Raw genomic sequence first — 14,899 nt, 5'->3', positions numbered from 1 at the left:
TGGCGGTGGCGTTGACATCTTCATAACCGTACGGGTCCGCTTCCGCAGCACCGGCAACGTCAGCCTTGATAGCAGCATCGATGCAGTCGGAAACAGCGACGTTGTCATCTGCACCGATGAAGTCGCTTGCTGTACTCCCGTCCGAGAGCGCGCCCGGAAATGCTAAGTCGCAAAATTCACTGAGGCACCGTACGCCGTTGTCAGAAGTCATGATGCACCCAAAGTCGTCACCTGGAGCCAAAGCCCGCAAGGAAACAGTTCATGACGGTGCTTTGCTTGACGTCGTTCCAAGCACCAGTCAACATTTTATCGCTACGAGCGGGTCAATGTTTAGTTCGACTCCCGAATGAGGATTTGTCAAGAACGAAGCGAGAAGTACAAGAGTCCTCAAGCCGCAAGAGACAACGCAGCGACGCAGCCCACAAACTAACAACGAAGGAACAAGTTGCGACCGTCGGCACCTTGGCGATGGCGATGCCACTTGTAGCTTTGTAGCAAGCAGCTGCTGCTTTGGCGTGAAAAGCAAAAAAGCGTAGCCTCCGAGATGTGTTTTATAACCGAAAACGCCAAAAATACGTCGTGAGGTTGCGGATCTCAAAGGCCATGCTTTTCAGGCCCGCATGCAATCGTGCGTGAACAGAGAAGGGAATGCGAACATTGCGACGAGGCAGCCGAGTATCTCCGCAGTCATCTCATTTTGGTGCCTTCGGCAATCGGCCCCTTTGAAAAACACTATGCACGTGCATTACAATCTACAGATTGCGCATCGAACAAGTCGGTGCACTCGCAAGCGCTGCGCAAGCAACCAGATCAACGTAATGCAACGACACCACCTTTTCGTCACCTGCGCGCGAAGATTGATCGGAACTGACAGAACGCGGCCGAAAATGACCAACACTTGTTAGGTAAAATGCACTCTCTGGAGTTTGGCGCGGCGCAGCGTTCGATATATCGGATGTTTCGCTGTGCAGGAGTTCGGTGTACGTATGCACTGGCCCTATACTTTTACATGGGAAATTCAAGGGGATTTCTCAACTGTTCGATATAGCCAATAATTCGATATATCCGGGATCGACTGTAGTGGATTGACGACTTTGTCACTTCGGCGACACTGGAATTTAACCCGTTTTGTGACAGCGGGACACATACGTCCCACTTTTTCGCCTGCAGGAAAAATTTTCTCCCACATCACCCGTTGCAATTAGTGCAACGATAAGTCACTCATATCTTACCCAAGTCTTTGTATTCTCGAGGAAAAATCTTTTACCACACTTTCGAAGGGCAGGAGTATGTTACAATGACATTGAATTTCGATTACTTTTTCATGATAGCTTCTGAATTTTCTTCTTCTTCAGATAGAAAGAACCTACCATCAAAATACCAGATAATTCCCTCTTTTTCTGGATTTTTAGAGAGGTGATTTTAGCTTCCAGTCACCTCATGTTTTTGTACATTTGCGGAATAACCTGACCGATAAATGCATCGAAACAATCCCCTGCGATATTGCCACGCTCATTCCTCAGCGTAATTGCGGATATTGGTGCGTTTAAATATTTTTCTTGGTATCATATACCTATGTAATAATATGGAGAGCTGGGCGAGTTGGTTTGAGGACAATATTGGAAACATTTCGGCGCGCACACAATAGACAAAAACGAAAGGCGAGAAGACAAACGGGCGCGAACTCACAACTCAGTTTATTGAAGGAAGTACATGAAATATATATCATATACCTCTTGAAAAGTAGGCGCATATTCAGGGACAACAGCTGTACTCTACAATTTCGAAAGCCAAAGCAAGGACAGGCAAATGGACAAAAAGAATGGTTGGTGCATGTTGTGAAGTAAGCTTTACAGGAACAGACCACAGCACTATGACGGCTCACAAGAGGCCCAGGTGCAGGTGGGGTTCTACTGCTGGAATGAGATCACAACTTTCCTCAGCACACCTTCAGAAGTGATACTCTGTGCCACTTGCTTAGACCGTTTCATCCCAAATACCTGTTGATGCAATCTCGAGATGGTGCCTTCATGAGACAGTGGGGACAGTGTTTTCCCACTTTTAGGGGCGAAGCGCCTCAGGGTGTGGGCCTGTCCCTCCTTTGTAGTATGTAGTAGTAGGTAGCCAAGCATCATCATCATCATCATCAGCCTGTCTACGCCCACTGCAGGGTAAAGGCCTCTCCCATGTTCCGCCAATCAACCCGGTCCTGTGCTTCCTGCTGCCACGTTATACCTAGAAACTTCTTAATCTCATCTACCCACCTAATTTTCTTTTCTGTCTCCCCCTCACGCGTTTGCCATCCCTTGGCAAACTCTTGCCATCTCTTGCTATCTCTTAGCCACGCATAGTGGGATGTATCTACTCCATGTGATAAAGATGATGAAGACGACTGATGACCATGAAGAATAAGCGCGTTCCAGTATAGTGGAATGTACCCACTACACGTGATAACGATGACGCTGATGACCGTGAAGTATAAGCACGTTCCATGACGATGACGACTGATGACCATGAAGAATAAGTGCGTTCCAGTATAGTGGAATGTACCCATTACACGTGATAACGATGACGATGACGCTGATGACCATGAAGTATAAGCGTGTTCCAGACCACACATTCTCTTTCTGCCATGAATGAAAACGATCGTGAACGCGCTCTTGCCCTCGAAAGGCAAAACGATAACGCCTACAACAAACGTTTCCCTGAGCTTAAGGTCATATATGAGGACCCCCGCGTTTGTGTGTCAGGTTTTTGTATGATGATCGAGTGGGCAAAATTTACGGGGATCGACGGTTTACCAGATTACCTCCGGAGCTTCGCCCACTCATCATTATTCACTTCATGGATATGGCGTGATTTTTCGAAAACACTCTCATGAGTCAGTGGGACATATATATCCCACTTTTTTTTCAGTAAACTACTGGCTTAATTTTGATCAAATTTGTTTTATACTATTTCTTTGTAACTTATATGAATATACCACAGCCGGTTTTTATATGATCGTGTCAAAAATATAGGCAAACTCACAAAGGGTTAAGCAATAACTTGGAGGACGCTTGAGCTTCGCCTTCAAAAGTAGAATGCGATAGCGTAATCGGGCCCCGTGTGCATCACCTTCTCGTTTGCTAGCCTGGCTTCGGTTCTTGGTAGGGGTGTGCGAATATCCGAGTTCGAATTCCAAATAATTCGATTAGACTTTCGAATAGCTAGTATTCGAAGTTTCGAATAATTTGACAGGAGGAATATCTAAAACGCGACAAAGGCCAATGGTGTAACTTGGTCAGGGTGGGCTGGCTAAAACTAAAGCTAACGTCATTACAATAGGAATTTCTTTAAAGCTTTCACCGATATCCTGGTTCAAAAGCGAGCGCATGTTTATTTTACAGGAGATTATGTCAGTCCGCATGTACGGAAAAAAAAAAAAATGGCCGCGTATCTGCGTGCTTCGCTGCAAATGTCGTCTAAAGACGATAGAAGAGGCGCTGCGTGAGATATGGGCGCCATCTGGCAATACGTCGGGAAACTCGAGTGCTGTGTTGCGGGCTGGTAGCCCCGGCGCAGCGGCAGACGAAGACCGGCGGTGACAAACGCGACCGGTGGGGACGCCGGCCAGCCCGAACACGCTGTTTGGCGCGATGCGCCTAAGGAGAAGAAACGTTCGCACTCAACGAGTACTCTCCACAAACTCTCTTACTTACACGTCGCTTGGCTAAAACAGGAATGCCAGAGCGGCGCCCCCTGTCATTTGTACAATGCAATACTGTACTGAACCGAAACCGAAACACAACATGAGCTTGTGCAGAGGGCACGGAGGAAGACAAGTTTCAGTGCAGTCGCATTTTCAGCGCACCTTAAAAAACTAGGGTTGTAACATTGTAGGGCGAGTAGGGCCAGAAGGACCGTCACGACGAAAACCTGCCTCCTCAGTCGTATTCGCCTGGAATGTTGGTGTGGCTTCGCGTTCCCTCCTCCGCTCCTGGCCTTTCCACAAAGCTACTGCCTAAGTACGAAGGCCCCTACCGCGTCCTACGTCAAGCATCCCCAGTTAACTATATGATTGAGCCTGTTCAATCATCTACAGACCGCCGTCGTCGCGGCCGCGAGACTGTTCACGTTGATCGACTGAAGCCGCAATATTACCCACCAGTTGTACCTGTTCCTTAGGTCGCCAGGATGGCTCCTTTTCCGCGGGGGAGTGATTTGTAACATGGTAGGGCGCAGACAAGAACGCCTGCGAAAGAAGAAGACGAAGACGGTTGTTGTTGGCGCTCGCGCTTGCTCGGCTTGGACCGCCGATCGCTTCAGCTGTGGCAATCTTTTAATAAACGCGTTACTGTCTCAACGTTAAACACATATACCATCAAGGTCTTTAAAATTGTGTATCTATGTATTTTCTGTTAAAGGAACACACCGCCTAATACTTACCTAGTGATGTTGCGCCTCAGATATGCGTAATGTTTGCTTTTTGATCAACAATGTACACAAGTATGAACCTAGTCAGCCGTTCACGATGGCTGGCCCTTGTGCAAGTGGTTCAACTTTGGCCGAGTGGCTGAATCGAGGAACGTGCCGACAAACAGAAAGACAGACAGACAGAAAGGCAGACCAAAATTTCTGCGTTTAAGTTCCCCAAGAAAGACTATCGTCTTTAAAAAACACGAGAGAAAACTGTCAAGCCCTTCAGAACTTCGATTTCGAAATAAAGGCACGGACTTCTTGCTAGTTTGGTCGCGTATGCCTCAAGCGCCGTAAAGCGCCCCGGCTACTTTGGCCCGCAAAGCCCTCGGTGATTGGCTTCACGTGTGAAAATTTGTTCACGCTGTGCAGTCACCACTGCCGCACCGCACCATTCGTTCAGAAACTCCTATCATTCCGGTGCGCAGTTAAAACACTGCTGTGAACAGGCACATGAAGGTTCTTGGGCCCAGAGCCCTCATGACGATGAAGCACAACATTACCATTGTAGTACAATTTGTAGTTTTTTCGGTTGCAGTCACTCACCGAGTTATGTGCTTGAGGACATGAGCAGATTTCATTTCTTTGTCCTTTCTTTCAGTTTTCAATAAAATCTGTTTTATTCGATATTCGATATTTTTGGCCACTGTTCGGCACTATTCACTTCGAGATGATATTTCACTATTCGCACACCCCTAGTTCTCGGTGCATGCCTCAACAGTCCCGTAAGGAAACGAACGACTGTGCGCTAAGATTGGCCATTTCAAACTATCCTAGAATGCCTTCTGCAAGTACGGTTGTTAAGTGCCCACTACGCCATAATTATTCCTTTTACGAATCAGCAAAGGGCCCACTACGCGTCTGTAAGGCAACACGTGAAGCTATGCAACTGCTCTCCTTGTTGATGCTTTTGCAGCTGATGATGATTAAATATGTCTGAGCACTTTGTAACGGATGGTCCTTTAAAACACCCACTCGTTATGCAATTCACATATTTTGCCACCTGGCGTGATTCTACACTTCTGCCACGCAATATTACCTGTGTTAAGGAGACTCCTCCCACTACATGACATTCATGTAGTGTTTTTTTCCAAATCAGTTTCAAGCAATAGCATGCTCTGTGGTAGAACACTTGCTTGCCATGCAGACGGTCTGAGTTCAATTCTCACTGGCACCCAAGATTATTATTTATTTTATTTGTATCTTAGATGATTTTTGCTCACAGCCAACGACGCTGACACTGGAAGTTCTGCGAAACGAGCTCTTTAACGCTATCGCGTTAATAATGACCTCCTCATCCTGTGATCGAAATAGCATCAATAGTCCCGTACTACCTTGGGCTGCATGCATCTAGGTAATTTGATAATTAAAACAAGAAACGTTACCCCTATCTGTTAAAACATTTCGTTCCTTTGAGGTTTTTTTTATTGGTGCTTATTATTAAAAAAATATTAGATAAATGTTCAATATTTCTACTACGCACTACTTGATTCGAGTACTGAATCGATTAGAACGCTATTCGATTTGCTATTCGAAATTTTCGAATATTCGCACACCACTAAACTCTGTTCTGTCATTCGAATGAGCTAAGTGCTAAGATGGAATGCCTTAATAATGAGCTGAGCAGAACTGGTGTTCCTTGTTATACTGGCCAGTTTGTTATGTTGCACCTGTAAGTGAAGTAGTGCCGAAACGTGTATTTGTTTTCTGACCATGCTTGGATCTTAACTTTTATAGATTGCAGCGGGCACCAACTGTTGAAGCTAGCTAGCAAAATTAACATTTTGCCACGGATGCACGGGCCTCACCAGCTTGATGGTGTAATTGCAACACACGTTGCTACAATTTGCATGAGGTTTCACTGGTCAATAGTGCCAATAAATAATGCGCCAAATTCAGGATTCTGCTTAGGCATTTCAGGTTACTTCGGCAATGAAGAACACCGCTCTTCTTTTCGTCATTGTGCAGGTACCACTACTTCCCCGACCGTGTTGGCGGTGTGAGCGGCTTTGGCCAGGCTCCGGCACCAAGGAGAGCGGCAGACGCCGGCAACAACGATCCCAATGCAGGAGGCGGCTGGCACAACTGGGGCAGGGGCCAAGTGCTCGGGAACTAGGGCGACGACACTTCGCAGTGGGACTCGGCCACTTACCTGAGGAGGGGTGGGCGGGCAAGAACTTTAAGTTGGTCACGCAAGCGCAGTGGCAGTCGCGTGGTGCAAAGCCTAGTGCATGGCCCTGCACACCATTCCTCCCTCGTCGTTGTGTGACCCCTTTTCTTCTCCGACTTATGTGGCCCAACTACGACTTATGTGGCCCCATTTCCTTTTTCGTGCTGGGCACGAGTGAGTGATAAATTTAGCTTTAACCATAAAACACAAGGGAAAGAGGTGAGATGTTTAAAAAACGAAAAGACAGCACAAGCAAGAACTCGGACCAGTATTCTGTGAAGCGTGCCGCACAAGGGATATCCGTAATTGTTGCCAAGCCTCTGATACTATAAATTATTCTTTCTGCAGTGTAATGGTTGGTTTTTTTATGCATTTGAAGTTGGGACCTTGTCTAAAACACTCTTCGAGAGTGGCATCGGATAACTTTTCACATAGTACATACATGGGATCAACAACTCTGATCATGCTCTCAGGCCAGGAGTGGAATGTAATATTAAGGAATGCATCGTTTTATGCATGTTCTTTTTTTTTTTTTACATCAGTCCTATCACACACATGTGTAGGTCTTGCAAGTGCCAAAGGATGTGCTTTCGTCTTGGCGGTTGCTCATCTTAATAGCACTTGAAAACCTGCTCAAAAGCTGGCCATGCTTTCTTTGCTCATCATGAACTGGCTCTGACATGCTTGATTGATGAAATGTGTTCTGGTTGAGCTTGCTGTCGTTCCATTTTTTCCCATTGTGACATCCACTTTTGCGGGTTGCAGCAGCTGTGTCCTGCTTGTTTGCTTTGAGGCTCAGCTTTTACTTGTTTGATCTGAGAGTGTGAGCAGGTCTTTGTTGGGATTTGGATTAAGAATAAAACTGTTTTTATTTCTTGGCAGAGGAGTGTGTATGTGTGGTGAATTATGTGATCCTGTACAGCCCGAGTGGACGAAGCTTGAGGCCATTCCCTTTGAACAAATCTGGCTCTGTGCTCCTCCAGCATGTAATTCATTAAAGCAGTTGCAAATTTGAGTAGTACTGCGCACGTAGAGTTGGTAACACCATTGTGAATGTAACAACACGTTGCGAAAAGTACAAACGCAGTACTGAAACTCATTAATATCTTTCATTGCCCACTTCTTAAAAAAGCATTCATGGTTGAAGCTTCTGAGCACTATGCAAGCTGATCAGTGATGCAAGGGGTTTTGGCACAGAGCCTACTCTAGACACCTTGAGTGTAAAGTGTTTCCTCTAGGGACACGAGACCAACACTGAATCAGTTTCAATGGATAAATTATTCTTTTGTTTCATTTGAAAACTCTATTGCCATTAATATCATTATCATAGGTTCGTTATCGGTGCAGAAAATGAAGCTCAAAGTTTTATATTGAATCTCGTATCCTAACTTCCGCTTCCGAATGTTAGTGTGACGTCATGGATTTCATTCTTTTTTCATTTCGTGGCTACATTGGCTCAATAAGGCTTCCTCAACTTTACTAGATTATTTCGGCTTCCTTAGAAACAATAGAATTTTTACCAGTAAAGAATCATGTAGGCCTTGCCAGAGCCTGCCGAATCTGTGACGTCATAGTGAGCTTGTGCGGGAACCTCAACGTGGTGTCGCCATCTGGGTTTTTTTTTTTCATGTGTTTATTTTCTGCCAAGTGTTGTCTCGCAGCAAGAGCGGAGCTTTTGGCTTTGTGAAACTGCAGTTTACTAGCATGAGAGAAGTTGTTTTAAATTGCAAAATGGTCTAACTCTAAGGAATCCCCTTGCTTGGCATACTTATGCTACAATGCAGTTTGGTAGCAGGGGAAGGGGGGGCGTGTTTGGGGGATAAAAGCCCCCTCTCCCACCCCCATTTGCGATAAAATGTCAAGTGCACCCAAGCGTTTGGACAGTTGGTGTTGGATTTAAATATAGAAATTAATGTTATACGAATCTGGGGTAAGTGTTGGCGTCAAGATGTTCTGGGGAGAGAGGATCAAGGTATGCTGACAAGGTCCCGTCCTCTTCACAAGAAAAACTTTCAAGAGGTGGGCTGTGAAGTGTAAAAAAAAAAGTGGTGGGTTTTCGAATAAAGATAAATATGAATATTAAAGTGAGTAGGTGGTTGTGAGTCACTTTCAGAGTAACTGGGGTTTTGTAGAGTAAAGATGGGGTAGCGGGGGGTCACTTTCAGGAGTACTAGGATCTGTTCTGCAAGGAAGCAAGATCTGGTGAGCAGTTGGAAAAATGTTTACAGGGTTGGTTGAAAAAAATATGTTGATTAACTGCAAGGTTTGGAGATGTAGCCTCATGGTGCCACAAGTACCATGACAATCTTGTGTTGTTGCACAAATGAAGAAAGAAAAATAAAAATAAATGAAGAAGGGAACAAAGGGTCATAGTAATACTATTCTACACTACAACAGATGTGTCGTACCATAGTCCTTCTATACTTTTGTTGTACACGCATTCATTGGCTGGCTTTATGGCTGGCTTGGCTGATTGCAAAAAAGCCACTGTTTACGAGTGTTGTAAGACATTAACAGGATACCCATGTAATTTGACCATGGGATACCTGTGCTGGCAACACTGACATGCACCTGCATGATAATTTTATGAACTGCAAAACCATTGCATATAGCCACGTCAACTTTTCTTTGTGCCGATCGACAACATTGTCGCTTGTGGCAATCCACGTGATCTGAAGGAAAACAGGCTTTCTTAGTTGAGAGATGTAAAGTCTAAAGTCCAGGAAAGAATTGAAATACAAACAGGTTTTGTGTTTTTCTTTTGGCACTGTGAAAGTGACAAAGACTTTAGAAATTTCCCAACGTATGTGCTATCACACATTCTTGTCACCGTTTTGTGGAACAAATGACGATACGAGGGAGCACAGTTTAGAGTATCTTCAGTGAACTGACGTGGCATATTGACCATGAACATTGTTTCAGTAATACTAATGTGCCTCACGCTATTGTTGGTGACCTCCGTGATGATGTACTTAGACCTTTTCATCTGAAGCGCAGCCAGAAATTTTTTTCGGGGAGGGTTCAACCATCCTTTTGTGTTCGTGTGTGCGTTTGTATCTGTGCATGTATATATGCACATGCAAAATCGAAAAATTTCGGGGGGGGGGGGGGTTCAACCCCCTCCTGGCTACGCCCCTGATTTTCATGGGGGAGAGGGAGCATCTCTTTCTGCACTGTTGCATGGTTGTACAGTCGGCATCAGAGGTTTAGAGACTGCTAGCTCTGCATAAACTAAATTCCGGTTGGGGTGGAGCACAGTTGGCAGGCATTCTCAAATCATGAATATTAGTTTGCCACTATCTCTCAAGAGAAAGATATATAACAGCGGCATCTTGCAGGTTCTTACCTACGGAGCAGAAACCTGAAGGCTTACAAAGAAGGTTCAACTTAGATTTAGGATGACGCAGCGAGCAATGGCAGGGGCGTAGCCAGAAATTTTTTTCGGGGGGGGGGGTTCAACCATACTTTGTGTGTTGCGTGTGGTGCGTGTATATGCGCAAGCAAAATTGAAAATTTTCGGGGGGGGGGGGTTTGAACCCCCCAAACCCCCCCCTTGGCTACGCCCCTGAGCAATGGAAAGGAAAATGATAGGTGTAACCTGAAGGGACGAGAAGAGAGCAGAGTGGTTCAGGGAACAAACGGGCGTTATGGACATCTTAGTCGACATCAAGAAGAAGAAATGGACATGGGCGTGTAGTCAAGGTAGCTGCTAGTCAACGCGCTAGGGGGAGACAGGAAGTTAGGTGGGCAGATGAGATTAACCTTGTATCCCACGGGCAATCCAGTGCGGAAGTAAATATTTTTTGCGTATATGCAATTACAACACACATGAAACTGGGAATGAGCCGAAAACCTGGAAAATTAAGCTTTAGTTCTAGAAGAAAGCAACTGTACGCGGAACCTCATTAATGCGTACCTGCCGGGAACGCCGCATAACTACGCACTAAACGGTAGTACGCATTAACCATCAAGTAAAAATCTGCATCTCCTCGCGTACGCCATCGCCGCCAGCAAAGATATAAATACAGCGCCACAGCAAATATTGCCTAAAGCACCCACTGCAAAGCCTTTATTTCTTTTTGCCAAAGTGGAGAAAGATTCTGGTACTCTCGCAGACCGTCCGTTAAGGAGCATTTCGGAATTATATGATATGTATACAGGATCCGTATACGCAGTGACTGACATAGGGACAGAACGGACAGTGTAGGCTTTCCGCGATATATGTGTGTGCGTCTGTACCGCGATCTGCTACTAAACGAAAACTGACACAGTTCCAGTGAAACGGGGTACGGCTGCGTGGAGCATATATCGTCTCTGGCTAGTTGCGTGCAGCGCCTTCTCGGCTCACGCCGTCACTGCCGGGCCGCTTGGTGTACCGCACGCGCGCATTTGTCGTGGGAGTGTTCTGCGTACCCGCTTCGCTCCAGAACGTGCACAGATGCGGCGAGTAGCTTGTTCGGTTAACGCGGCGATGACGAACTTTCTGCAAGCGATGCGCACTCGCGACGCTCTGGCCGTCTGGCAGCGGACGGCGTTTGGGTGGTCGCCCAATAAAAGCGTGCAGTATATGGTTACAACAGCGCTACCCTTGCTGTACCGTACGCGTGCGTTAGCGTGATTTGCGTCAATGCAAAGAGGTTTCTCGTCGCCCGCGACCAGCAACGCTCAACTCCGCAACAGCGAGCTGATCGTTTGTAGCGGCGCGCACTTGAACACGGCCCCGCACAACGAGGCAGCAGCGATCGGCGGCCCAGCGCGTTCAGGTCGCCTAATAAAAGCGTGCAGTAGGCTTAAAGCAATGCTGCGCCGCACGCGTTCCCGAGCGATATCTGAAGATACTTATTGTGAAAAGAATGTTGTCGGCGATAAGTCATGCTGGCACGTTCGTCGGTGGCCGCCGCCTCACTTTCGTTCTTTCCGATGCTTAAGGCGCCGCCGCAATCGCGCGCAAGTCGGAATCAGTGATCGACCGATCTACGCACATCTCGAAAAGACGGAAAATCTTTGGCTGCACATTGTGGCGTCGGGAAGTTCAGCGTCGCAGTAAAATTTTTATGGCACAAAAAGTATCGCGGTACGCAGGGTACGCACTAACCGGTGGTCGTAGGACGAAGCACTACGGCTTAAGCGGCCAGCAAATGGGCTCTATGAGACTTGGTCGGGGATTCGTCGCCACTACGTTTTAACCGTTAGTAGGCTTAAAGCGGGTACGTATTAACGAGTGCTGCACATATGTGGACGCCTGGGAACGCTAAACTCGGTCCATCATCCTTCTTCATCGTACTTGAGAAGTTTCCTTGCCGACGACTCCGTTTCAACGCAATAACCATTATCATCATCACTTACCTAATCAACGCCTTCATTATTAATATCATCATCATCATAAAATTTCACGTGGCCGCTTGCTAATGGCTCTGATTCATCACTTTCATCATCATCGACGCATCAATCTTGTTCAACGCTTTCATCATCATCATCATTATCGCCATTCAAGGCCCATTTGCGTGTCCACAGCTCTACTGCAACGTGTAATTGTCATCATCTTTTATGCTCGTTGATCATATCATTATCAATGCGTTCATGGTTAAGTTCAAACTGAATGCTTTCGTCATCAGCAGTAGTATTGTCCAAGAGGCATTTGCTTGTTGATGGCTCTGCTTCAACGCGTCAATGATCGGTGCTCTCCAAATCGGAACATTCACTTCCGCTAGTGAGCTTGAAAATTGTGGCATGTGTGTCTCCGTCATCTAATGCACGTCCCAAATAAAGCAAATAAATCTTAAATAGCTTCTAAAAGGCTTATTTAGCTATATGACAGATGTTTGTGCAGAGCCACACGGCTACGAAGCGGGCCCTACCAGCCCTACTACCATCGGCGTTCCATCAGCTTCTTACACGAACTCGATATGCTTGGTGTCCACAAATGTGGACGCTGCAGCGACAACTCAACTCACAAAACTTTGGTTGCTCACAGTGCAACAAAGTCACACAAGAACAAGATAAACCTTCCTTTTCTTGAATAAAGCCCTAGAATTTCAAAACTCCTACGATTTAGAGTGAGCTTATAAAAAAAATGTAGCCATACACCTCTACACGCAACTTGAGAAAAACGCCATTGTTCTGTGCGCACTTATCGCTGTTGTTCACAGAAGTTGACATATTTAAAAGTACTTCTTGCTGGGCGAGTTGGTGCATGTCTGTGGTGGGAATCGGTGCGCATTCAATCGGACGAACACAGGAAGGAAAGGACAGAGTAAACGGAAAGGGCGCAAACTATCAACTACATGGTCTGTGTTTCCTCCTCTTTTCTTCCCCCTTTCTTTCGATTTATTTGGGACGTGTGAAGAAAAAAAAGTGCTAATATATGCAGCGACCAAATGAATAAAGCCAGTTGATAGTTTGCGCACTTTCCGTTTACTCTGTCCTACCTTCCTGTGTTTCGTCCGATTGAACGCGCACACGATTCCCACCACAGACAAGTTGACATATATAGATGTTTTTATGAAATGTGGAAGTAATGCCAACACTTCTCATCGATTTTAAGGCAATGCATTGGCCTGATTCCACTTCACTGATATGTTTTGTCCACATATCTGGACGCTGGTATATACAAAGGGTTTAAGAAGTTTGCGGGTATAACATGGCTGCAGCAAGCACAAGACGGGTTGATTGGCGGATCATAGCCTTTGCCCTGCAGCCTTTGTCTTGCAGTGGGCGTGGTCAGGCTGATAATGATGATGGTGATTCGGTCGAACTGCACAGTGCATGTTAGCGCATTTTAGATTAAGCAAGGCTGCTTGCTGAAGCAGTGGGAAAAATGAGCTTTGTTTTCTGTCTCGTGGTCCCGAAGCATTTGACGCTGACCCTACAAAGGTAGACGTCACTGCCTCGGCAGTGCATTTTTGGAGGTCACGCATGTTTGCAACAGCCCTGAAGGGGATATGAGGGCACCCAGGAAGCCCCTGTTGAAAGGTGGACATATTGCAGACCACACGACCCATATCTGTACTGAGTTTCTAGCTGGTTTTTAAATGGCAATACCGATCTGCTTGCTTGGTCTTCCGATAGCTGTTGGCATAACGGCGGTTTTTCGCAAGGCTAGTAGCTGTACCAAATGCTTCTTTATACGAAACGGCCGGTTAGAAGGAGATGTATACACTTGCGCTGTGTGAGAGACAGAGCAGCAGCGGTATGCTCAAAACACTTTTCGCGGCGCCATCGAAAAACGAATCATGCAAAAGAAATGCACATGCGTGGCGATCTGCCACAACTCTCAAAGCGCGCAAGATTTGTACGTAGCCGTACAAATCTTGCGTAGCCGTACACGTAGCCGTACAAATTGTGGCCTCCGAGATTAGCTCCGGCAACGCGCTACGCCATATTGTAAGAAACTCTATGGCGCTACGCATTGCCGGAGCTAATCTCGGAAGCCACAGTTTGGGTCATTTCTAGGCATGACTGGTCATAGCCTCAATGACGTGGTTTAACGTGAAACTGTTGTCAACAGTGCGGCGATTGAAACTATGACCACCCAGTGATATGTTCCGCACTGCGCCGAGGAATGCCCGTATACCCGTGGCGGGACACGAAAATTCCCTATTTCGGCCATTTCCCCCGCACACTAAAAAAATTACAGCATATCCACAGGTGAACGATGAAGAGCCTTGGGCGAAGCTCCTGAAGCAATCATGGTTACACCGTGAAATGTTCAGTGGTTTCGCCCAGCAGTAATCAAAGCGATAGCCGCTTTGATTATTTTTCCTTTTTCTTCTTTTTTTATTTTTAATTTTTTATTATTTTAACTTTTTTATTTTTTATTTATTTTTATTTCTTATTTTGTATTTCATTTTATTTTATTTTCTATCTCTATGGGACAGCGCCATCTATTGAATGATACGGGAGACGCGACGGCGGGGACACGCCGGATGGAGCGACGACCGACCAGGTGATGCTATGAGGAGCTCCGCTCCTAAAAAAAAGTAACGCAACACATTTCCCTGCACAAATATATGTGTGTGGGTGTGTGCGTGACGTCTTTACGGTTGTTCAAGTCGTTTTTGGACACCTGCGTTCGCGTGCAGCATAAAAGTCTGGACAATTCGTAACCCATATACCCATATGTTGTAAGTACATCTGGCATATGTGGGTTTCAATGCTAACATCCGGGGCCAACGAGAAATGGATCAATATAATTTTCAGAAATGAATCTCAAGGGCTATGCTTTTGCATGCTGCATGCGCCAGAAACGATTGCGAAGCCGATATCGCACTG

At 46.0% G+C, this 14,899-nt stretch overlaps 1 protein-coding gene across 1 annotated transcript in view; it reads left to right on the top strand.

Moving 5' to 3' along the window:
* LOC119397211 (derlin-1-like) overlaps positions 1-6,833 on the top strand; it is a gene marked incomplete at its 5' end in the record, with an annotated part of 32,108 nt that extends 25,275 nt beyond the window's left edge. The window contains 1 exon segment of the mRNA XM_037664648.2: positions 6,427-6,833. Within this exon segment, the coding sequence (XP_037520576.1) occupies positions 6,427-6,574 (148 nt within the window).
* Positions 6,834-14,899: the final 8,066 nt, after the last annotated feature.

This window comes from Rhipicephalus sanguineus, chromosome 6 (assembly GCF_013339695.2).
Source record: "Rhipicephalus sanguineus isolate Rsan-2018 chromosome 6, BIME_Rsan_1.4, whole genome shotgun sequence".
Classification (NCBI taxonomy): domain Eukaryota; kingdom Metazoa; phylum Arthropoda; class Arachnida; order Ixodida; family Ixodidae; genus Rhipicephalus; species Rhipicephalus sanguineus.
Note: the sequence above shows the minus strand (reverse complement) of the source record. Positions and strands in the feature narration are given on the sequence as shown.